General features: G+C 47.4%; 1 protein-coding gene across 3 annotated transcripts; it reads right to left on the reverse strand.

Moving 5' to 3' along the window:
* Positions 1 to 455: 455 nt before the first annotated feature.
* LOC309331709 (transient receptor potential cation channel subfamily V member 2-like) lies at positions 456 to 24,875 on the reverse strand. 3 transcript variants are annotated; one of them, XM_081844131.1, is made up of 17 exons: positions 24,420 to 24,875; positions 23,637 to 23,782; positions 16,406 to 16,591; positions 15,303 to 15,430; positions 13,787 to 13,939; positions 13,518 to 13,658; positions 13,085 to 13,386; positions 11,645 to 11,821; positions 10,516 to 10,674; positions 8,840 to 8,935; positions 7,172 to 7,242; positions 6,096 to 6,261; positions 5,761 to 5,827; positions 5,316 to 5,623; positions 4,773 to 4,894; positions 4,403 to 4,497; positions 456 to 2,796 (listed from the first exon to the last, which is right to left on the reverse strand). In XM_081844131.1, exons 3-17 carry the CDS (start codon positions 16,573 to 16,575, stop codon positions 2,699 to 2,701), a joined length of 2,253 nt encoding a protein of 750 aa, XP_081700257.1. In that variant the 5' UTR covers positions 16,576 to 16,591; positions 23,637 to 23,782; positions 24,420 to 24,875; the 3' UTR covers positions 456 to 2,698. The 3 variants fall into 3 exon arrangements, with proteins under 3 accessions (XP_081700257.1, XP_081700256.1, XP_081700258.1); XM_081844130.1 differs by lacking the exon at positions 23,637 to 23,782 and having other exon boundaries at positions 24,420 to 24,874; XM_081844132.1 differs by lacking the exons at positions 15,303 to 15,430; positions 23,637 to 23,782; positions 24,420 to 24,875 and having other exon boundaries at positions 16,406 to 16,537.
* Positions 24,876 to 24,935: the final 60 nt, after the last annotated feature.

The following is a 24,935-nucleotide window of genomic DNA, read 5'->3' on the forward strand; positions in this document are numbered from 1 at the left end:
AGGACTGGAGTAAATTTATACGATATTTGAAAGATTATTGTAAGCAATTAATGTCACTAGCAGGGTTGTCTGAAGACTTGTAATGAGAATTTTTCTGTCTTTCTATTTTTATTTAAATTTTGAGCTGTTTTGTAATGAGTGTAATTAGAAGTGGAAAACATACAAAATGCAATGATATAAAGGTTAATTTTGAAAGCTATGAGGTGGGAGGGAAGAAAGTCAATAGGCTCTAAAGAGCCAAAGCAGTAAAGTGGATAACAATGATGTGAATGTATAATATTAAATGGAAAATAAATAAAGATAGATAGATAGATAGATAGATAGATAGATAGATAGATAGATAGATAGATAGTTAGTTTTTGGGGTGTGAGGGATTCCAGTCTGCTATTATTTTTTGCGACTGGACAACATTCAACTTGGTAAGTCTACATTGCATGAAGAAGCACATCAACTGGTTTTGGAAAGCCAAAGAACTTTAATTTTACCTCCTGTTAACATCAGGTCATGCTAAATAATACGAATAACAATAATTTATAATATAGCAGCAAGTAGTTGGCGATCATTTGTAATGATTTTGCACACACTTTACTCAATCATATTAATTTAACCGAAATATATTCTGAATTCCCTCAAGTCGTGCTACAACTTTTTATCAGCTCGCAGTTTTGGAATTTGAAAGTTGAAAAATTCAACACCTCCTTTGTGAGGGAGGGAGTCCTTTACCTCTTTGGAAATGCAGGGAGCGTACCCATGAGAGGAAAAAAACCCATAACTGCCAGAAAGCAGCATTCCTCTCACACACCCCATCCCTGAACTATGAGCCGGTGAATGTGAAGCCCCTGCCTTAAGAGCCCTGGGCACTGTCAAAGGCAGAGCCATGGGAGCCTGACCAGACCCCTCCTGGGCGGCCATCTTGGCCAGAGATGGCGGAAGCAACAGGCAAAAGTATAACAGCTGTGGTGTATGCCTCAGAGCAGGGAGTGGGCTGAGCAATGCTGAGGAACCCCGCTCATGACACTTGGGAAAGGCAGTGTGGATTGTGTCCAGGGACTTCCAAAAGCGAGCCCTCGGGATCCTGCCCCTCGCCCACTGGGTTAGATGTGGGAGTAGTCCTTTAGCTGAGGAGTTTTCCCGCCATTTTCCTTCCTCGCCCTCATGGCAGTGCCAGAATCTCAGGCTCAGAATGGTTCCCTTTAGAGAGCTGCCTTTTCTCTCCCCACAAGCCATGGAGGGCCAAGGGAACGTTTCCAAGGCTAAAGCCTCTCGAGGGCTGCTGTCGAATAAGTGCATAAGCACCCATTCCCTTGGGAATTGTTTTTCATGAAGATTCAAAAGGCTATCTCTCCCTCGCTTCCCCCCATGAGGGGTAACTTACTTAGTTATATACACTTGATCGTAAGAAAAAAACCTCAAAGCGGTTTACAAAAAGAAGGGAGACCCTTTGAGGTTGTTGTTTTTTTAATAAAAAAACCCCACAACCAATAGGTGTATAGTTTTTATGAAATAAAATTAATCAGTATGTGGAGGCATCTGCAAAGGCAGCTGGTCTTTCTAAATAGCTTCAGAATAAAGTAAATTCATTTAATTACCTCATGAGGAGTTTTAGGGCTCCCCTAAAGAATGGGTTAGAATTACCTTGCTGCATGAAACTACAAAATGGGCTTTTCCTGATTCTAGTTTCATGAGGCTTCTCCCTTAGCTATTGAAAATGTATAGTGGCCTTTCTTTTCTCCTGGGTTTCAATTCATTGACTTAAGGAACCCCTGAAATACGCTCAGTAGAGTTTAGTTTTCTGCACAACACATGTAACTTGGATGTGGTTTGAACATGAGGGCAGATAAAACCTCTGGTTTGTTTTTTCCCCCTGCCTACAGCTTGACAGTTCAGTACTAAGTAAAGTGTATGGTTTAAATGCAATACAAATTTTCTTCATTCCTTTATTTGCCAGACAGTCCCTTTGGAATTTTATTTTGAAGAAGTCTTTAATAGGATCAAGGACACGAAGGTGCTTCTTTCTGTATTGCCCAATTTCACATACGTCAACCAACATCAGAAAATTCAGAGAAGTGCAAATTTCATAGGACAGCTGTCCTTCAACCCGTGATTGTTTCAGGAAGTGTGAATTAGGTTGTTACACAATGAAGTGAAAACAAAAATGGGGGCCAGGAGATCAGAGAAGGTGTGGAGTCCATTTTCATTTGCAAGGTGTCGACTAAAAAACAGCCAATTCGCTCCCACAAGAGGTAGCGATGGGCACAAACCTGGATGGATTTAAATAAGGATTAGGGAAATTCATGGAGGATATCAATGGCTACGTTTTCCCTAAACTGTCAGAAGCAGGATGCGTCTGAATAAACGTTGCTGGGAATTTCAGGTGGGCAGAGTGTTTTTGCACTCATGTCCTGCTTTGGGGTTGGCCACTGTGAGAAGAATATGCTGGACTAGATGGGCCTGATCCTGCAGCCAGGCTCTTCCTCGGTTCTTAGGCTAAGACTCTTCGACAGGAGACGGAATAATCCTTCATCTAAGGCAAGACTGTCAGCACAAATCTGTAAATGGCATGGAACTTGGGTCTGAGTCACGGCCTTAACGGTGGCCAGGCTGCTCCAGCTAAGCTCTTGCACTTCACAGCTTAAGGAACGTCGCTGTTAATGTGGCCCGAAGAATTCACTGCATCTTCCTTGTGGCTTTCTCTCACTCACTGACTTCTGTCACGCAAGGGTATTTGCTCCTCCTCTGCTTCTGACGCCGCCATGTTTGTCATCCCCTGTGACACCCAGCTCCATAGACGCTTCCCTGGAACAGGAAACAGAAGAAGGGGGAAGCATCTGTCAAGCCTGTCGAGCAGGGACAAGCAAGTCCTCAAACAGATAACCTTTTGTGCCCAGGCAAATGGGTTTGGAGCATAGCTGTCAACTTTTCCCTTTCCTTGCAAGGAATCCTATTCGGAATAAGGGAATTTCCCTTTTAAAAAGGGAAACATTGACAGCTATGGTTAGGAGGGGCCACAGCTGGGCGGCAGAGCACCTGCTTCCTATGTAGAATTCAGTCCCTGGCATCATCTCCTGAAATCTTTCTGCCTGTCACTGCATGCCCGCTGGTGCTTGTGGTGTAAAACTCTATGTATACTTTTGTCTGGAAGGATGGTGCCTCCAAGAGTTTGCAGTAAAAGAGAGCACATATACCTTCCCCCGAATAGCATTTTCCTCATAGTTATTTTATGGTGTTCTTTCTCTAATAATAATAATAATAATAATAATAATACACTTTTTAAAAAGCACACACACCAAAATGCCTGGCATCCCTTTGCCTGTTGCCAGGTGAGGTGCTGCTACTCATTTAGTAGATAATGTAGATGAAACAGTGGTCTGATTTACTATAAGGCAGTTCCATACGCTGCTATGTCAACTCTTTGTTCAGAACCATGAGGACTAGAACCTTCTTTCATTTTTAGTGGAAATACTGCAGATGTCAGGGAACAGGTGGTGGTCAAGACCTTTCTCTCCGTTATACCCTGGAGGGCCATTGCCAGTGAGAATATAGATGGGTTACATGGACAGATATATCAAGTCAGACTAAAGTCAGGTCCCTATGATCAGGGAATATGGGACAGAATACAGTGATACCTCTGGTTACGTACTTAATTCGTTCCGGAGGTCCATCCTTAATCTGAAACTGTTCTTAGCCTGAGGTACCACTTTAGCTAATGGGGCCTCCTGCTGCCGCCGCGCCGCCGCCGCTTGATTTCTGTTCTCATCCTGAAGCAAAGTTCTTAACCTGAAGCATCTGTAACCTGAGGTACTACTGTGTGTGTATATATATATATATATATATATATATATAAAATTTCTTCCTTGTATACTTAACTCCTGTTCAGCAGCATTTGATGCTGCAAGCAAGGAACTTTGAATTCTCTTTTTTCTGGGTCTGCTAAAAAGATTTCTCAAGGGCAGAACCTCTAGTAAGTTTAGAAAGAGTGGGTATAACTTCAAGAATATTATTGTGGTTTTTTTTTAATTTACTTTTTTTTTTTTTTTTTTTTTTGCCAGATAAATTCATTCAGCTGCTGAGATGGGCAGATATGAGTCTTTCCCCTGGGACCAGTTTCCTGATAGCAGCATCACCACCAGGTGGCATGGCCCTGTGGTGCTGTCCAATGACCTCTCGTGCCACAGAGGTTTCCGTGATGGTGAATTAATGGCTCTGAAGGCAGGAAGGTAAGCAAACCTTTTGAGTAATAGAGGGATGGGGAATTTGTGGCCATCCAAATTTTGTTGGGCCACAATTTCCACCACCCCGACCACGGGACATACTAACTGTGACTAATGGGAATTGGAATTTAATAACATAAGGACGATCATAGGTTATCCATGTCTGGAGTTGGGTTTTGCTCTTTATTTACCTTTTGACACCATCTCACTGTGGTCTGAGTCTGTGGGATCCTCCTTGAGGGTTCCCAATTCTTTCTTCCAGTTATCCCAATCTACCTCTTCCACACTACAAAACACATACAAACACAAATGAACAATGAACCGCCTGAATCCCATCACTCAGCTTGGAGCAAATATACAGTCGACATATTGCTTAGCTGTGTAGCTTTTTTGGCATAATTGTTTGTTTCCCCACTCATGACATACATAGACGGAGCTGTATCAATACGTAACAAACTACAATAGAGAATCCACCTCGTCACCATTGTGCTGCATTTCACATTAGTCTGACCATAAGGTGCCCTATGGGTTTGCAACAGTGTGGGGCATGGCTGAACTCACCGGAAAAAATATCTCTTATCTTTCTCTTCTTCAGAGCCGATAGACAGCTGGCAACCAGATCTCTTGGGCTTCTGCCAATACCAAAGCCAGTTTTTCTCCAACTCCATAATAGCAATCGCTCTCTGTGGATGCAATAAAGGAAGAATGTACATCTCACAATTACCTTCCCACCATCTTAGATCTATAGGGGAGATCTGTCTCTTTGCTCCATACACTAATTTGACATTGGTCCATCTAGCAGTGGCTCTCTTGGGTTTCAGGAAGCAGAGATTTCCAGCCCTTGAACTGCTGTTCTGCTTATAGACTTTGTTGGCCACTTTGGAGCAGGATACTGAACTACATGGGCTTTAAATCCGATCTTGTTCCTTATGTGTGAATTCTTCGTCAGGGCTGAGCTAACAGACAGCTGTCAGAGTGGGATCAAGGGTTGGAGAGTGAGGAGCCAGGAATTTGTGTATTTATTTATTTTCAGCCATTGTATGTTGCACCCAATAGCTTTATTTTCCCAAAGCAATGAGCAATGCCCAGTGGTTTTGGACTTGCCTGCAGCTTCCAAACGCCTTCACTGTGTCCAGAGAGTTTGGTGACCGTCTCGCTCATCAGGGCAATCAGCATGTTCAGAAGGAGGATGTAAGTCATGATGACATAGAAGAGAAGGAGGAGCATCACAAAGTAATTGAACTTCAGGTTCTCGTGAAACTCCAACTCCCCCATCCCAATGGTGAACTTGAACAGCTCCAGGGAAGTTTGCAGGAGCCCAGCATACTTGACTTGGTCTTTGTCATCACTGTTGACGAGGGAAGACCCATTCTGGACTGGCTGGGGAGGCTCCCCGGTAAGTATGACAAGGGCTGAAATGATAAATCAGAATATTCAAACCAAGAGGCCCTTAGAGACCTTGAAAATATCTCCAGTCCCAAAATACAGGTAGAATTCTGGCTGCTGCCACCCATTCCAGCGCTTCCTGCTGGGATAAGTAGAGACTCACCTGTTGAAAAGCCAAAGAGGAAAATCAAATAGACCATGAGGAAATGGAAGACGTCCCGCAGAATAGCCTGGAACACAGAGCAGGATATAAGTGAATCAAGGGACCACAGCATGGTGTAGTGGATAAGAGTATAGAAATTAAGAATGGGAAGAGACCCAGGTTCAGATCTTTGCCCCGGCATGAAATTCAAGTGGATGAACTTGGGCCTAAGAGAAGGGCCAGCCTCACAACTGAGGTGACATGATTCCTACTAGGCCAGGAGAAGGACTGGATTGAAACCAGAGTTTGCTTTGCGAAGATGCTAGCAGTTTTTATTGGATTGGTGTTCTACCAACCTTGTGTATCATGACAACGTAGATCCCGGTCTGCTGAAAGCCTCGCATGTAATACAGCAGGTTTATCCAGCCGAGCAGGAGGGAGAAGACCGTCCAAGGCACGTAATCTTCCAGGCCTGCAAGGTACATCACTGCCGAAACCAGTAGGGTCACTGACTGCAACAGCCTGTGAGAAAATGAGGGGGATGCAGAGATGATCCCTGCTTAGAGGTTTCCTTTACAAATAAGGTATGCAAAATCTGTTCGATTTCTACCTTGCAGAATTCCACAAGGAAGCCAGAGGAGGCACCTTTAAGGCATAGAAGAGTTTCCTTGGCCTGCTAACACACAAAAGCTAAGCCACATGCCCCAGCTAAGCATGAATGAGTGAGAAGAGGAAAAATTGCAGCCTCTTCACTCCTCCTTCGATCCAGAGCTAAGCCATGGCTTGGAGAATGCATTACGTCCAAAGCTGGGCTTGTGATTTGCACCCCCCGCCGGACAAACCATGAGAGATGAAGCAAGAACAAACCATATTTAATGCTTGACTGCAAAAAATAAAAAAACTCAAAGTGGTTTATGAAATGCAGGAAGCAATGAAATAATCAGTAAAAATGGTTGAAAACAACTACTTAAAAATTTAATTAATAAATAATAAAATTCTCCTAGGATGCACACTTCTGTAGAGAAGTGCAGATTTAGAAGGACGGCTGTACTGCAGGACTCAAGTCATATTCTTTCAAAAACTGCAAATTGTTAAATACTGAAAATATTGAAATGTCTTGAAATACGAACTGAATCCGTCAAAATTATTGTACATGACAGCAGGCTATGGTGGGAGAAATGGGGGGGGGGGAGAGAGAGAGATTGTGTTGTGGATGTTTTTGTGAGCTTATACAAAATAAGGCAGGTATGGAAAGCAGAGCTACCCCATATAAAATGATGGATCCATCAAGGATTCTGTGTAGATTAGCCAAAGCGTCACTTGATTCTGGGCTTCCTTTCTCCTCCGCAAACAAAACAGGGAGAACTTTTGAATTGTAAACCACCTCCACCCATAATGGCCTCTTGCCCACACGCCCCCCCCCCCAACATACAGGAAAATCTCAATGTAGCCATCCTGAAGCAGACTTTTCAGTGACAGGCGCCTTCTCCACAGGTAAATAGTCTAAAAAGCAAATGGACAGGAACACTCTTGTCAATACAGCAGCAACAGTGAAGTGGCAAATTCAGAAGTGCAAGATCCCTTCACGATGGTCACAACTAAGTCTACACAACCTTCTCAAATTATACAATATTAATTAGTGATGCATTGCAATAATCAGAGCAGATACCCACTTGTCACCTTTCAGCCGGGTGTACTATTTTCTATGTATATACACAGGCATACTGTGTATATACACCCTTTCCTATTGATGGAGCAGCCCTAGGAATCTGGAGACAGGAGTCCTTCTGAGACCCTGCTGCAGAAATAGTAAGGTGTATTTGCCTCCCCCCCCCCATGACCCTGGACCACTAAACTTCTGTACAACAGGTTGAACCATCTGGTGGTGGTACAAAAAGAAATCGCTGGGCAGTAAATGGGTAAGCAGCTGAGTGGGTATTTATTTACAAACTTACTCACCAGCCCCTCTAGTGTGGAGACGAACAACTTTATATATATATATTAAAGAGTGTTTTAAGGGTGATTTGACCAGAAGGATCACTGTCCTTGGTATGTGCTTTCACTCATCCCTGGTTCACCTCTGGGCAATAAAATCCTGCAAAACCTAGTGACTAATCTGTGTCTCCTAAGGGAGCAGAATGTTGGAAAGATTCCAGAAAGACAAAAGGAAGGATTTGTTCACACAGCTCAGAGTTCAATTGGCCACCAATTTGGGTGGCTTTAAAAGAGGATTAACGGGGGAGGGAATTATCCGTGACTACAAGTCACAATGGCTGTGTTCTCCTTCCTCTGTTGGAGGCAGTGTAGTGTAGTGGTTAAGAGCGGTAGTCTTGTAATTTGGGGAACCGGGTTCGCGTCTCCGTTCCTCCACATGCAGCTGCTGGGTGACCTTAGGCTAGTCACACTTCTTTGAAGTCTCTCAACCCCACTCACCTCACAGTGTTTGTTGTGGGGGAGGAAGGGAAAGGAGAATGTTAGCCGCTTTGAGACTCCTTAAAGGGAGTGACAGGCGGGATATCAAATCCAAACTCTTCTTCTTCTTCAGTGTGTTTCTGGAATCCAGTTATTGGGAATCTCAGGTTGGCTCTTGCACTCAGGACCCAACTGCGGGGTTCCTAGTGGGTAATCTGGCTGATTTAAAAGGATCCACCTTCACAATGTATTAAACCATCCTAATGGTTCACCACTTTCTATCCTCACCCCAGATTTTCAACTGATTTGACTGCAGCCTTGTGTTTCAGCACTGGGCAGACAGCCAGAGACAAGGAATTACATGTATGCAACTGAGCTGTTGCATTATGAAGACGTGCTTTCTAAGCAAACAACAAACCAAGGCTATACATTGTGTTTGCTTGGCAGAAAAATCAGACTGTTGTGGTAGGCTCATATGTCCAAACTAGCCATAGTTAGGCTCAACAAACCATGGTTATGTGCAAACTGGGGTAGTGTATATATTTTGTTAATTCTTTTAAAATGAAATATTTGTTGCTGTTCATTTCTGCAGCCGGTCCTATTTTCTGCCAGCTTTCTGTAGCCAACCTAAGATGCAAAAAAAATCAAACACATCCCAAACAGCAGCAGGAAGAGGAGTATGTTGTACCTGAGCAAAAAGGAGATACACGCCTCCGATTAAGACAATGACCTGGCCAATGAGCCACAATATGTCTCCAGCAGCATTTGACACTGGAAAAGGAGGCTGGGATGATACAAGAAAAAAGAAAGGGGAGGTACATAAGTAATTGAGGAAGATAAAAGCAGTGGCAATCAGCTGATTGTCAGGGCTTGCAAAGTGCTGCACAGGACTCTGCCAGCACTGACCAGCTGGTTGGCAGTGCCTGCAAGTTCCTTTTTGACCAGATATGACTTGGACAGTGTCAGGGCTGCCCGAGATCCCAGCTCACAGAGGACCAACGCCAGTTCGTTGTTATATACAAAAGTCTTTATTGAAGTTCAGTTACGATTTCAAAGTCATGGCGCGCAGCTCTACGTCTCAAACTCTAGACCGCTGAAGCTCCGTCTGAATCTCCTCCCCCCAGACACCAGTTTAAGACTCTAGCCTTGCTCCACCTCTTCCTCTGCTCTTTCCTCCTCTGGGTCCTTCTGCCTGCTGGGGTGTTGCCCTTTCTGGACTCTTCTGATGCTGAGTCCCCGGATTCTTCCCCCTGCCTCTGGCGTGCTTTAGGACCTGGCTCCCAATCCGGGCTTCCAGCTGTCCCGCGCGCCTGTACATTTGAACTTGGTGCGCGCGCCCAGCCTGCAACCTTCCTTCTGACCATTTCACTGCTCCTGTCACTGCTTCCCCCCTCAGGGGGGGTAGCTGCACCTGACTTCCCCTCCATTCCCTCACTCTCCGATGGAGGCGTGGCCAGCCCTGACTCATTTTCTCTCCCTACTGGAGAAGACGCTGGCCCTGATTCATGGGACTCCTCCCCCCCACTCCGCTCTGGTGGGGGAACTGGTCCTGATCTCCCACTGCTGCTTTGGGAGTCCCCGCTGGCCCCTTGCTTCTGGTGTGTCCCCCCTGGGACCCCCCTTACCCTGGCCACCGGCGCTCCCCTCTGGGAATCTTCTGAATCGCTAGAGAAGCTCATGGAATCTCTCGGGCCACTGTCATACTCCCCTAAACTGCCCTCAGATTCCTCCCCTTCGCTCTCCGTTTCCTCTCTCCCCTGTGTCTCTGCTCCTGAGCCCCTGACAGACAGATTTGGCAGTTTCAGCTTCTCTCAGTTTCTCGTTTATTCCAGTCTTTATTCTAGTTCTCCACATTTCTGCATCTGCTTATGATTTATTTATTTTTAATCTCATCAAAATGAATTTCATTTTTTAAAAGACATCATGAAAATTTATCCATGTGAATCTCTGCTGGCAATTTTTGCCTCAAATGCAGATTTTGGCACACCAACCGTCCCTAACATAACAAACTTTTGTATGTCATCTTCCCCTGATATATCCATAATAATGCACACTTGTTCATCTTTTGTACACGTTGCTTGGCTGCAGAACTGCAGTGAATGATTTGGACAAGTGTAGATTTCAAAGGATGATTGCATTTCAGTTCAGAAAGTGGAAATTAGGTAGGTTTGCCTTTCAGCACAAACTGAATTGCATCTCTCTGCCACCCTTACCCTACATCATGTATGGGCAGGTGGGTGTGGCTTGGCCCAAAAGGGCCTTGTAGAACAAACAGGGAGCTTCCACACTTCTGCCCTAGAGAGCCACCCTCCTCCTCTCTCTGCCTCCCTCTCTGTATCCCCCAAGCCCCAAAGCTGCTGTTACCTTCCCCTCCAGAGGCCGGTGATAAGCAACAGCTGAGAACACAGACATGAACAGCACATAGGAGAAAAAACTGATGTAAAATCTCATGGCAGCAAAGGAGTCCCATTTGCTTTGAAGAAGCTTGTTTATAGGTTCCAGGACCACCATCTTGTACCGCTTCTGTATGTAGGAGAAAGAAAGAAAGAAAGAAAGAAAGAAAGAAAGAAAGAAAGAAAGAAAGAAAGAAAAACTCATTGATTCAGCCCTCACCATTCCTGGTTATTAGCCATGCTGAGGCTGCTGGCAGTTGGCACCCAAAAACATCTGGAGGACCACAGGGTACCCTAGCCCTGCTCAAAGTTGCACAAAACCACAGCTTCTTCAGCCTGCAAACAGGTTGGCTGAATAAACTATGGTTTTGAGCAATGAAGAGGTGTGTGTCTCTTTACTTAAAGGTATTAAACTGCTTAATCATCTAAAATGTTCTAAGCCATGTACAACAGTGCAAATCAGCATAAGAATGCCATAACAGTGCCATCAAAACAGAGATAAATAAACCTGCTGGTACAGTGTTCATTCTTATATACAGGAAAAACATGCAAATCTTTACAAGAAGACAGTAGTGCATAATTGATTGTGCTTCAGCTATGGCACTGAGAAGGGGAACAGCAGAAAATGTTAGGGCTCATATCCATTTGTGGGTCACCGTCCTATGATACTCTGTAGCACAGGCTAATCCCATATTTTATATTACAGCTTTTTATGGGGAGAGGCCATCGATCAGGGTTTGTTTTCCCAAAATAGGTATCCACAAAGGTACCAAATCAAGACTTTCTAAGGCAAGAGTAGCCCTCCTGAATTAGGCCAATGGTCCATCTAGCTTCACACAGCAACCAACCAGGTGCCTATGGGAAGACACCTTAAAAAAAATTATTATTGAGGAGACTTCTGCAAAGAATAAATCAAGAACATAAGGGGCCTGTGTAAACCTTAAAAAAAAAAAAAATGATGGGTGCAGAGCACTGAAAAGAAAACAAAGATGGCACCAAGAAAATCCCCTAAAGAGAGAAATCTAGATGTAGAGAGAACTGAAGGATCTCCCTTATGGATTATTTTGAAGCAGACAAGTCACCTTTGTGGATCATCTCACCGGAGTATCGCTGCTGTAGGCAAGAATGTCCAACACAGAGTTCTCCTCATAGCTGTCAATGGAGGTCAGGTCATAGAGAGAGATGTGGACAGGCCCGTAGGTCCATTCAGTGAACTTCCGCGAAAGGTGACGGTACTGCGGGTCTTTGATTTCACGGTGAATAATGTTTTTGAAGATCTAGGAAGGACAGAAAAGATCTTCTTTGGGTTTTGCTTTCCAACATTTATAAATAGACAGCATCTGAGGCCCTTCTTTGTGTGCTCCCTCGATGAGAGATCTGGAGGGTAGCTACATGAAAATGGGCCTTTTCTTTGGTGGCTCCCCATTTATGGAATGCTCTCCTCAGGTAGGCCTGCCTGGCAGCTTCATTACACACCTTTAACCACTGAGTGAAAACATTTCTCTTCAACCAGGCCTTTGGCTGATTAAACAATCTATGGCCTTTTAAATGTGCCAGAGGTTTTTGTTTTTGTTTGTATTTTTTATATTGTAAACCACCCTGTGATCTTCACATGAATGGTGGTGTAACAACAACAACAACACAGACCAACAACTCCCCAGTGTTCTACCGGCATGTCTTCTCCAGAGTGACCTTAGGAGCCCATCCTGAGTGGCTGGCCTACCTCCTTCCACTCTGATTGGCTCCAGTCAGCACAAAGGGTGGGAATACTTCTTCTCAGTGGCTAAAAGGTTCCCATTTCATGCTGATTGGGCAGCTCTGGGATACTGAAGAAGAAGACGACGACACCAGTACCCTTCTATAATGGGTATTTGACCCCCTGTGACCCCCAGACCAAAACATCTCTGCCAGTAAGGGGTGTGGCTTAGAAAGAGTCCCAAGGGCTGGAAAAAGAGCCTTGAAGAACTGCACCTGCATCCTGGGCCTGAGTCTCGCTATCCCTGGGACATGATATTCAAGCTTGTGCACTGTAATGGAGTTGTGAAATCATGTATCCCATGGTACAAATCTTCTTAAGTTGTCTTCTGCAAGTTGCCCTCTCAGTCTCAGCCTCCTACCTGGAGGTTGACAAAGCCACTTACGCCCTACAGAGAAGGTGGGGTTGCGGGCTTCACGGCCCAGCCCACATGCGATTGGGAGGATTCCCGGCCACGTCACCCCCTGGCCAGCCAATCAGCTGGCTCTCGGGGCGTGGCCTGCCCTATTTAAGACAGGACGCGGCCAGGGATCTCCCTCTTTGCCACCTGCCAGCTGTTCCGGTTCTGGAGGTTGACAACACTGACCTACCTTGTGTGGCCTGAATCTCTGCTAGCATGACATGCAGATGCCGCCTTCTAGATATTGTTGGACTTCCGTTTTCTTGTAGCCAGTGTAGCCAACAGCCAGGAGAATGATGGGAGCTGGAGTCCAACAACATCTTGGAAGGTCACAGGTTCCTCAGCTCAGAAATGCAGCTGATGATAAGCTCCCAACTGGCTTACCTCTATCTTTCCAGTCTTGACGGCCAGGGTCAAAGGGTTCAAGCCTTCCCTGTTGATTAATTCCTCCAGTTTCTGGCTCAGGTTGAGCGTAGCACTGTGCATCAGGATCTTGTTGTACATCCCGATCACCAGCTCTCTGTTCTTCTCATCCATATCATCGGCCACCATCACCAAGGCATGGAGGACTGTGTTGCCGAGGGAATCCCGCTCTGCCAGGTTGGCCTTCTGATGAGGGTTATCCAGGAGATACCTGATCACTTCCGGTTGGTTGGTGCAAGCAGCTAAGGAGAGGGGAAGCTCACCTGGAGGAGGAAGGAGATAAACGGAAGCAAAGCTGGGAGAGGAATGGCTGCTTTTGGCACAAGTTACAAAAACTGAGCACCCACTTCAAGAATTTGTGACAGCAGACTTTAGGCACACAGTATCAACCTACCAAAGTAAAAGCATGCTCCTTTCTCCTGCTGGTGGAAGAACTTTCCACAGGCCTTGGCATGGACGTCAGCACCGTTCTCCACCAGGAGCTTGATCAGATCTAGATTCCTCTCCTCAATGGCAATGTGGAGTGCTGTGTGGCCTAGCAGAACAAAAATGGAATGAAAGAAAATCATTAAAGTCATCAAACGTAAAAAACAAGCATGTTCTCCTACGCCTGAGTGGAGGAGTTCTTTTTTTAATGCTGTCTCCACACCCCAAGGTCCTCACCTTTATAGAAGCTATCCTTACAAGCTACGTTGATCAGAGGCCTTGGGTTCTTGGTCTCCTGGTCTATCTTCAACAGCAAAGGGATGGTGGGGTTTGCCCCATTTTTTAAATTCAGCAAGGCCTTCATCAAGCAGGTTTTGCCCGTTTCTCCATCTGGAAGAGAAGGGATTTCCATCCTTTGTTTGGAGAAGTGCATTTCTTTTTTCTAACAAAGACAGTGTAAAGGGCCATTCAAGTCTATCAAATGCTTTAAGAATATCCAATGAAAGTGGTGCAGGAGGTGTATCTTATAATGTCTTCTGAGAAGAGCTGGATCCTAGACTAAGGATCCTGTTCCAATATATTCTAGAGGGCGAGAGGATCCCTGAATCTTGGAAATTGTCTCAAGTTTCCGTCATATTGAAACACAGCTGAACTGTGTTCCTATAGGTCAAAAGCACTAGTTGAGCAAAATGAAAATATTTAATATGCGATCTAGGAACAGAGATAAATAATTTCCTCGCAAAATTGGTGCATAAAGATCAAGCAGACTTCATGCTGGGGTGCCATATAAGCAACTTCATCCATTTCAAATATTTAGGGAAGAGCCTATTTCAAAGAACAGAGATGCTTTAAATTTGCATATGTATTGTGAATTGTGAATTAAGTAAGTTGGCATTTGTGAATCAAATGGAACTTCTCTGTCATTTCTCCTCTTGCCCATTATGCGCTCCCTGATCTTTTTCACCAGAAATACCAGGAATTGAAACAGGGACCTTCCGCAATCAAAGCAGATAACTGCACCTGTAATTGTGCTATGGGCCCTTATGATTTCCTCTGCTACAGAGTTCCCAACCTGTGGGCTTGAAAACCCAAGCAGGTTTGAATCCTGTGTAAGGTCTAACATTCGATTGACAGTAAATGGATGGGTCAACATAGGAAATAAATTTGGATTTGTGGGTTGCCATACCAAAAATGATAGGGACCACCAATCTACTCTATAGTTTGGGAAATTGTCTTTTCTCTATGTGCTTGGACCCCCCCCCCTTAAAATACCATAGCTAACTTTTGTATGTTGTTCCCTGAGACCAAAGACCAACTTCCCTGAGAAAATACAGTGGTACCTCGGGTTACATACGCTTCAGGTTACATACGCTTCAGGTTACAGACTCCGATAACCCAGAAATATTACCTCAGGTTAAGAACTTTGCTTTAGGATGAGAACAGAAATCGTGCTCCAGCAGCACAGCGGCAGCAGGAGGCCCCATTCGCTAAAGTGGTGCTTCAGGTTAAGAACAGTTTCAGGTTAAGAACAGACCCCCGGAACAAAGTAAGTACTTAACCGAGGTACCACTGTAATGTGATTTAGTACAGTAAATCACATTTCCCTGCTCCAAACATCACTATCTGTCCTCTGCACTCTGATGGTCCTCATCAATCTTTCGAATAATTCTGTGAAGCTTGAGAAGCTTGCCTATTCTTACATCAGGGAGAAGGTTTTTTTAGCAAAAACCCTAGCTCTCAGGCTCGTGCCTACCTGTGTACTCAGAGTTGGTAAGAAATTTGCCGGTTTTTCGCAAATAGTCCCCCAGTCCTTCCAGCTCCTCAGGGTTCCCCCTTACAATAGCACCAAAGAGGCGGCTCTTGTTAAAAGTGTTCTCTTTACTGTGGGGGCAAAAAATCAGAATGAACAAAGACCACAATCTGCAGTGTACATTTAAAGCAGTATTGTACTACTTTAAACAGTCATGGCTTCCCCCAAAGAATCCTGTCATTTGTTAAGGATGTCTTATTAGGATACCCTCGTTCCCTTCGCAGGGTTACATTTTCCAGAGTTTTCTTAGAAGAGGAGCTAATTGCTAAAGCTCTTGGTGGGTTGTAGCTTTATTAAGCGTCTCCCGATTCTCTTTAGCAAATGATAGTTCTCGGGATTCTTGGAGGGAATCCGTAGCTGTTAAGGTGGTGTTATAATGCTTCATAGTGCAAAGGTAACCTACATCCCTCGTTAGGCAGAATATAGTCCAGGGAGGACCATACCCCAGTGGTAGGGGCTCCTGCTCTGGATGCAGAAGGTCCCAAGTTAAATCCATGGAAACGTCTCCAAGCAGAGCTGGGAGTGACCCTGAAATCCCAAAGAGCCTCTGTGGTGTCAAGAGATGAACTTCTAGGCCTTATAGACAAACGGACAAATCACTTGTTCCAGAAGGCATTCACCAAAGAGCTCTTGAGGCGTTCAAATATGAAATTGCTGATCTTCTAACAAAAATCCGTAATGTCAGCCTCCATATCTGAGCACTGGAACGTGGCCAATGTAACACCCATTTTTTTAAAAGAAATGGACCTCTGGGAATTAACACAGGGAAAATGGTGGAAAGCATGATTAAAGATAGAATGACCAAGCATATAGATGATCCAGTAGATGATTCTGAAGAAGACATAAGCAAGGCTTCCACAAAGGTAAGTCCTGTCTAATTAACCTTTCGGAGCTCTTGAAGAGTGTCAACAAAGATATGGCTAGGAGCTCAGCAGCCAGCAGGACCAATAGCCATGATGGGAGTTATTGTCCACCAGCTTCCAGAGGCCCACAGATGTTCGCCATCCCTGCAGTAGATGGGTTGACTCCTGAAGGCAGCTGCTTACCTCAGACTGGGAGGAATCTTAATCCTAATCTTTGGAGATGGCGGACGTTCCGTCTCATAGGAGGTTTCCATGGGTCGTGGCTCTCCTTTCCCCCCAACTGCCTTCTTCTCCCTTGCCTCCACATTGTCCAAGGTGCCATCATCTATCTCCAGTATTGGTAAGTTATGCATCACGCCACTGAAAGTGCTGGCAAGAGAATAGATCACCACAAGAAGGTTTATTTGATTTACAGCAAATAGACTGAATAGATTCTAGCTCTTGGGATTACAAAGAAAAGTACATTACAAAAAAGGTCTGGCACATTCAGAGGTCCAGGAGCATGGAACTGCGCATAACAGAAGATGTATACGGAACCTTAAATACCTTAAAAACCATCTCCATCTGCACAAACTAGCCTTAAGCATTAAGATCCTCACTGTAAGCTATGAGCCTGAAACTGCCTGGTTAAAATCTGCCATTCACATGCCAAGGGTGCTGTGAAAGTCCCCATCTCCAGTAACTTGTGCGTGCTGCAATGAAATGTTGCGGTGTGTCCTTACCTCCTCACAAGAATACTCATTTTCAGGGTTCAAGCCAGCCATTATCTCAAAGCAGGATATTCCATTGCCCACCATCCACAACCTGAGTTTTCTCTTTTTCTTTTCTAACTGATATTGAACACCCGTGGCTACTGAGAATGCTCAGTCCTTGACTGTTGGGGTGAGGGGTTTTTTAATGGACTTCTACAGCTCTGGGGTAAATGCAAATTAGATGTTGGGAAGTGTGATTTAGGTAGATTCACCTTTAAATCTGCACTATACATTGAAATCACAATGATGCATATAAAGTGCAAAGCCTATACATTACTACACATTTAAAGCACTATGATACCAGTTTGAACAGCTGTGGTTTCCCCCAAAGAGTCCTGGGAACTACAGTTTGTTAAGGATGCCAAGAATCATTAAAGGTAAAGGTAAAGGGACCCCTGACCATTAGGTCCAGTCGTGGCCGACTCTGGGGTTGTGGCGCTCATCTCGCTTTACTGGCCGAGGGAACCAGCCTACAGCTTCCGGGTCATGTGGCCAGCATGACTAAGCCGCTCCTGGCGAACCAGAGCAGCGCATGGAAACACTGTTTACCTTCTCACCGGAGCGGTACCTATTTATCTACTTGCACTTTGACGTGCTTTCGAACTGCTAGGTTGGCAGGAGCTGGGACCGAGCAACGGGAGCTCACCCGTTGCGGGGATTCGAACCGCCAACCTTCTGATCAGCAAGTCCTAGGCTCTGTGGTTTAACCCACAGTGCCACCCGTGTTAGGAGATGCCTATTCCTCTCATAGTGCTATGATTCCCAGAGTGGTTTAACAATCAATCCGTCTTCCCAGGGAACTTTGGGAATTGAAGCTCTTTGAGGAGAATAGGGGTCTCGCAACAACTCCCAGTTGCTCCTAATAAACTACACTTCCCAGAATTCTTTGGGAGAAGCCATGACTGCTTACAGTGGTCTGGTGCTGCTTTAAATGTAGAGGAAGCCTAAAGGCGAACTGACTCTTGATTTCTCCCCCATTCCAAATGAGACGGATTGTTCTTTTTTTGTTTGGCAGCCCTGTGAACTGCGTTGTTATGTACTGAGTTGAATAGGATCCAAACTGCAGCAGTCTGATTGGTCCTAGAACAATAGGCTCCAAAAGGCAGCAGTCTGATTGGTCCTAGAACAATAGGATTCAGAATGCAGCAGTCTGATTGGTCCTAGAACAATGCAGCAGTATGATTGGTTAGCAGGAACCACCCAATCATGCTCCAGATAGAAGTGAATCCACAACCTGATTGGCCTACAGTAGAATCCTGGAATTAGCCAATCATGTGCAGCCCATTGTGTAAATAATGTATATAAAGCAGATACTTTGAGGGGACATTCATTCATTCCTCCTCACCACTATGAGCTGAATAAAGAGCATGAAATCACTTTGCGACTCTGAGTATATTTCACTGGCGACGAGGATGGGATCCCGCTGAGCTGACTGCCACACACAGCACCGCAGCACCGCCACCTGCCGCACCGCTGCCTCGCACCGTGTATCCAGGCTTCAGCTCCGGGACACAAGGAACTCAGAATGGCAACTGACAGCAGCTTCTCGCCATTCAACCCAGCATCTGGAGACTGGGAAGCGTACGCCTCCCGTTTCACCTTCCTCCTAGAAGCCAAAGGGGTCACCGATGAAGAAGACGCCAAGAAGAGGGCAATATTCTTCAGCGTCTGCGGAGAGGAGACATTTGAAATCGCCCGGGCTCTCCTTGCGCCTGAAGACGTCGCTACTGTTCCATACAAAACAATAATGGAACAGCTGAAGGGGCACTTTTCGCCACAGCCCTCAGTGGTGGCTTGTCGAAATGCCTTCTACGCAAAGCGGCAAGCCCCTGGGGAAACCATAACTGGGTTTGTGACCTCTCTCCGCCAAGCTGCCCGGTTCTGCAACTTCTCAGAGCTGGAGAACATGCTTCGTGACCGCCTCGTCGGTGGCCTGAAGGATGAGAAGCTGCAACGACGCCTCTACGCTAAGAAGAACCTAACGTTCCAGGTCGCTCTGGAGGAGGCCCTGGCAACGGAAGCTGCTGAGAGGTCGACGCAAGAGGCACGGCTGAGCCAGCCGTCCCAACCGAGGGTCCACCACGAAGACCTCACCAACGACTCGGGATCCGACAGGGAGGAGGTGCACCGAGTACAGCAGCGCACTCAAGCAGCCCACATACCACAGCTGCCTCGACGAGAAGGAGGGAACTGCGCAAGCTGTGGAGAAAGTCACGAGAGGAGGACCTGCTGTTTCCGCAACGCAGAGTGCAGGCAGTGCAGAAAATTGGGACACATCGCCCGGGTGTGTCGGGCTCGGCCCACCCGAAGCCAGGCATCAGATGACCAATCCAAGAGCCCCAGGTCCCGGGGCCCAACGCACCAAGGCAACTCGACGGAGCTCACAGACTTCCAGGTATACCAGTTGCCCCACCCCAACGTAGAGAAAATTTATGTAGAGGTACAGATAGAGGGGGCCCCAAGCCGCATGGAGCTTGACACGGGTTCAACTCTATCCATAATCTCGGCAAGGACCTTAAGGAAACTGTGTCCTACTGGGGGTCCCAAACTCAGGCCGGCCCCATTCACCCTCCGGGACTTCCAGAAACGTAAGGTCCCCACAATGGGGGTGGGGACCTTCAGGGTGCAATACCGAGGGCGGACGCGGCAACTGGACTTGCTTGTGGTCAAGGGCCCCTACATTAGCTTACTGGGGTTGGCATGGTTTGGACCACTGGGACTAGCCATCACCGGGGTGAACCACATGAGCTTACAAGTGGACGTGGACGCCATATGCAAGGAGTTTCCGGGGGTTTTTGATGGGAAATTGGGACAGTATACGGGCCCCCCCATTGCTCTACAGCTTGACCCCGCAGTACGACCAGTCAGGCTCAAGGCCCGCCGGGTCCCATTCGCCCTGAAACCCCGTATAGACGAGGAATTGGACCGACTCGTGGAGCAAGGAGTGCTGGAGCCGGTGCCTAATGCCCCCTGGGAAACCCCAATCGTCACACCCGTCAAGCCTAATGGTTCGGTCCGCATCTGCGCAGACTACAAATGTACCATAAACAAGGCCCTCATGGCCCATGCATACCCAGTGCCAGTGGTCAGCCATGTCCTTGCCACCCTGGCTGGGTCGAAAATTTTTGGCAAGCTGGACTTGGCCCAAGCATATCAACAGCTGCCAGTAGATGAGGCCACAGCAGAGGCACAGACGATTGTGACGCACAGAGGAGCGTTCAGGGTAAAGCGGCTGCAATTCGGGGTCAGCGTGGCACCAGGCATATTCCAGAATCTAATGGACTCTCTCCTTAAAGGGATTCCTGGTGTCACCCCCTTCTTTGATGATGTGTTGATTGCCGGGCCCACACCAGAGGAGTTTGAGGACCGCCTCCGCACTGTTCTGCACCGTTTCCAGATGGCGGGTCTCAAGGTGAAGCGGGAAAAATGTCTACTAGGAGTGCCTCAAGTGGACTTTCTGGGATTTATGGTGGATGCAGAAGGGGTTCACCCGACTGGGGACAAGGTACGGGCCATTTGTGATGCCCCAGCGCCCAAGAACAAGACTGAACTTCAGGCCTTCTTGGGATTATTGAACTTTTACCATTCCTTCCTTCCCCACAAGGCGGCGGTAGCGGAGCCCCTACACAGACTCCTGGACAAGCGGGCCCCTTGGGTGTGGGGCCAGCGCCAGGAGGCCGCATTCCAGGCAGTCAAGGACTTGCTTGTCTCAAACTCGGTCTTGGCACACTTCGACGAGAGGCTGCCGGTGGTGCTAGCATGCGACGCCTCGCCCTATGGCATCGGCGCTGTCCTGGGACACCAACTCCCGGATGGAAGAGAGGTACCGGTAGCATACTTTTCCCAGACACTCAACGAAACCGAGCGGAACTACTCGCAAATCGACAAGGAGGGTCTGGCAATCGTGAAGGGAGTAAAAAAATTCCATGATTTCTTGTACGGGCGGCCCTTCACCGTGGTGACTGACCACAAGCCGTTGCTTGGCTTGTTTGCCCCCGAAAAGCAGACCCCCCAAGTGCTGTCTCCTCGCGTCCTCAGGTGGTCAATTTTCCTTGCCAGCTACCAGTATGCACTGATTCACCGCCCTGGAAAGGCGATGGGCCATGCAGACGCCCTCAGCAGGCTACCACTACCGGAAACAGGCCCCGACCCAGCACCTGCACAAGAGGTTATGAGCCTGGAGCTGCTTCCTGACCGCCCCATTCAGGCACAAGAAGTTGCACACCATTCCAAGAAAGATAGGGTCATCTCCCGGGTCCTGGACTGGGTGTGGAGGGGATGGCCCAGCCGCAGCCCCGGGCCAGAATTCGCCGGCTACACAACCCGCAAACATGAACTGTCAGCCCACAAGGGGTGCCTGTTATGGGGAAGCAGGGTCGTTGTTCCCCAGCCCCTCCGCAAAAGGGTCCTCACAGCCCTACACGAGACACACCCAGGGGTAGTAAGAATGAAGGCCCTTGCCAGGAGTTATGTGTGGTGGCCGGGGATCGACGGAGAGATAGAGGCCTGGGTCAAACACTGCCAGGCCTGCCAGGAATCCCGCCCAGATCCCCCAAGGGCCCCAGTCCAGTCCTGGGAGTCCGCCCGAGCACCATGGTCACGCCTGCATGTGGACTTCGCTGGCCCCTTTCAGGGGAAAACATTCTTCATAGTGGTGGACTCCTACACCAAATGGCTGGAAGTCGCACTGGTACCGTCCACTTCTACGTCCGCAGCCATCCGGGTACTACGCAGGCTGTTTGCAACCCACGGGCTCCCTGACACTCTCGTCTCAGACAACGGGACTGCATTTACATCAGGAGAATTTCAAACCTTCACAGTGCAGAACGCCATCCGCCACATCCGTTCGGCGCCATTCCACCCTGCCACCAATGGCCAAGCAGAACGCATGGTGCGGACCACCAAGGACACCCTTCGCCGCATGACGCAAGGGGATTGGGAGTACCGCCTTGCCACATTCCTTCTAGCACAGCACAGCACCCCCAGCTCAACGACTGGCCGGAGCCCCGCTGAACTACTAATGGGTCGGCGCCTTGCAATCAGATTGGACCGCCTTCACCCCGATAGAGCTCAGGATGAGGTAGTGGTGGGGGAAGGCAGGAACCCCCGGACCTTCGAGGCCCAGGACCCAGTGTACGCAAAGAATTTTGGGGCAGGCCCTGCATGGGTACCTGCCACAGTCACCAGGGTCACGGGCCCCGTGTCGTACGAGGTGCTAACAGATGGGGGGCAATGCTGGCGCCGCCACTGCGACCAGATACGGCGACGATTCCCGGGAGAAAACCAGGAGGAGGAGGACAGGTCAGAGGAGTCCCAAGGGAACAGTGGGGCAGTGAGGCCCATAGAGCAGCAGGGGCAAGCAGGAGAGGCAGAATCAGTAAATACAGAGAGGACCCGCGAGGCCGAAAGGACACCGGAACCAGAACCACGACTGAGCGAGCCGGTTGCGCCAGACCAAACAGCCCCATCCTTGGAACACGAGCCAGAACCTGAACCCCGGACCAGGGAACACCCCAGGCCGCAACGCACACGTAGGCCACCGGCGTACCTTGAGGACTATGAATGCGACCTTCCGGGCAGGACTGGAACTTAGAGGGGAGGGGTGTTATGTACTGAGTTGAATAGGATCCAAACTGCAGCAGTCTGATTGGTCCTAGAACAATAGGCTCCAAAAGGCAGCAGTCTGATTGGTCCTAGAACAATAGGATTCAGAATGCAGCAGTCTGATTGGTCCTAGAACAATGCAGCAGTATGATTGGTTAGCAGGAACCACCCAATCATGCTCCAGATAGAAGTGAATCCACAACCTGATTGGCCTACAGTAGAATCCTGGAATTAGCCAATCATGTGCAGCCCATTGTGTAAATAATGTCTATAAAGCAGATACTTTGAGGGGACATTCATTCATTCCTCCTCACCACTATGAGCTGAATAAAGAGCATGAAATCACTTTGCGACTCTGAGTGTATTTCATGCGTAATAGCATTTTGATTCTGAAGTGCTTCGTCTTTTTGCTGAGCAATGCTTTGAGAGCCATCTGCAACGACAAGCTTCCGACACACTCAGACAGAAACTAGGAAGAGGATGCGGCTGAGGGCGTTGACTCCTGAGATGCAGGACCTAATGGAGTTACAAGACAACGGCAGCATTCATTATCAAGAGTGCCTCATGTCACATGCCTGCTGAAAGGGTGTGAGGCTTCAGATATAATTGCAGCGAGCAGGGAAAACGAGGGGGGGCTAGGAGGCTTTTCATGTGAGCCGCACAATCTGATGTTGTGATGACCCCCGGACTTTAAAAAGAGGGTTAAACAAATTCATCAAGGATAAGACTATCAGCGTCTACTAGTAGCCACAATGGCTATATTCTCCTTCCACTGTTGGAGACTTCTCTGAATACCAGTTCCTGGGAACTGCAAGGAGGGAGAGTTGCTGTTACACTCAAGTCCCGCTTATGGGATTCCCACTGGGGGCAGCTGGTTGTCCACTGTGGGAACAGGATCCTGGCCTGATGCAACAGCTGGACTCATCTGATGTTCTTAACCTCTTTCAAGCACTCCAGGGCTCAACTGTGGAACCTGAGAGGCCACAAAAAGAGCTTTTTTTACAACTATGTGCCTCATCATCACCACAATCACCATCATCATCACCACTGAACCGTACCTGGAGCTTTAGGAAGAAAAGAGGTACCGCATGACAGGCTTAAATCTGACACATTCAGCGTAAACATACACACACAGAGAGAGACCGTTGATTCACCTCTAGGCCAATTTTCCACCTGAAACTCAATGTTTTCTGTAATCTCTTTTCTAAAGAAAGGGAAAAAATCAGCCAGAAATATATGCCACTCCTGATTTCAAAGGTCACACCCTAATCTCAGACATGTGGGGGTGGGCATACGGCTTGGATTACTCCATGGCATGGGAAAGGCATTCTGCACACGCTCTGAAACACTCTCATTTTTTGCCTGAGAAGAGCCAGACTTATGCTTGGAATTTTAAAATGACCTCATAGCATGATGAGGGGTGGGTGGAAGGAGAACATTTTCCAGTCGCCACAGGTCCACCTTCTGGAGACCACCTTGCAGTGGTCAGTGGTGGGTGTGGCCCAGCGTAAAAGTAAGCAGAGCAACAGATACAAATCTTCTCTTTGCAAAGGAAGCTGCATGTTTCCCACAATAGAAAAGTCAGAAGCTTTTGCATGCATATACCTCTATCCAGGCAACTGAGAGGCATTATGATAGTTCAAGGAGGGCGTGGCCTGGGGAGGCTCCTGGGGGCCACATTGAAAGACACGGGGGGCCACATTCACATCCCTGAGATTCCCCATCCCTGCCACAGACTGGGGGCTTTCCATGGATTAAATTAAGCTCTGCATGTTTAGTTATAGGCGAGGCTTGTTGGGGAGGGGAAAGGAGAAGGAAATAATGGTTTATAATGTACTTACTTCACAAAGAGGTTCCACCCGGTCTCAGTGCACAGGTCTCCTTTATCCTGCCGAGCAAACGATGCCCCGCAAATGTCAGCAATATTTCAAATGTCAGGCTTTTTGGATTCACAACCCCTCCGTTGTTGGGCTGCAGATGCTGATTCTTTTGTCTAAAAAGAATTAAAAGGAAAGAAAAGCTACCTTGGCTTTCCTCACTTGCACACCAGCAAAAGATCCATTTTCCCCCCGGCACAGCATTTCTTCCACCCAACCCGATGCAGAACCTGCCGCGTTCTGAAACCCCGTAGCTACTTGCAGACGGTTATGTCGGAGGCAATCTAGAGGAAGTCGTTATTATTGACTGCCTGTTCCCATAAAGAGAATGACAATTGCATTTAGAAGACTGATGGGTGTGGGAATCGTTCCACGTTTCAGAGATGCCGGAATATTGCTAATATCTGTCTGCTTGCCTCCTGCCAAGGCGGAGAAACAGAGTCACACAAGGCCCCCGTTGAGAACAAGATTTCCTCCTTT

This window comes from Podarcis erhardii (assembly GCF_964252035.2).
Source record: "Podarcis erhardii genome assembly, chromosome: 16".
Classification (NCBI taxonomy): domain Eukaryota; kingdom Metazoa; phylum Chordata; class Lepidosauria; order Squamata; family Lacertidae; genus Podarcis; species Podarcis erhardii.

Bases quoted from the DNA above. Each gene is read 5' to 3' on its own strand.
- LOC309331709 (XM_081844131.1), bottom strand. From the start codon at position 16,575: ATGCATAACTTACCAATACTGGAGATAGATGATGGCACCTTGGACAAT. The intron at 7,243-8,839 runs GTACAACATACT...TTTGCTTTTTAG, and splicing joins TGTATCTCCTTTTTGCTCAG to ACTATTTACCTGTGGAGAAG. The intron at 4,895-5,315 runs GCAAGTCCAAAA...TTGCATCCACAG, and splicing joins AAGGCGTTTGGAAGCTGCAG to AGAGCGATTGCTATTATGGA.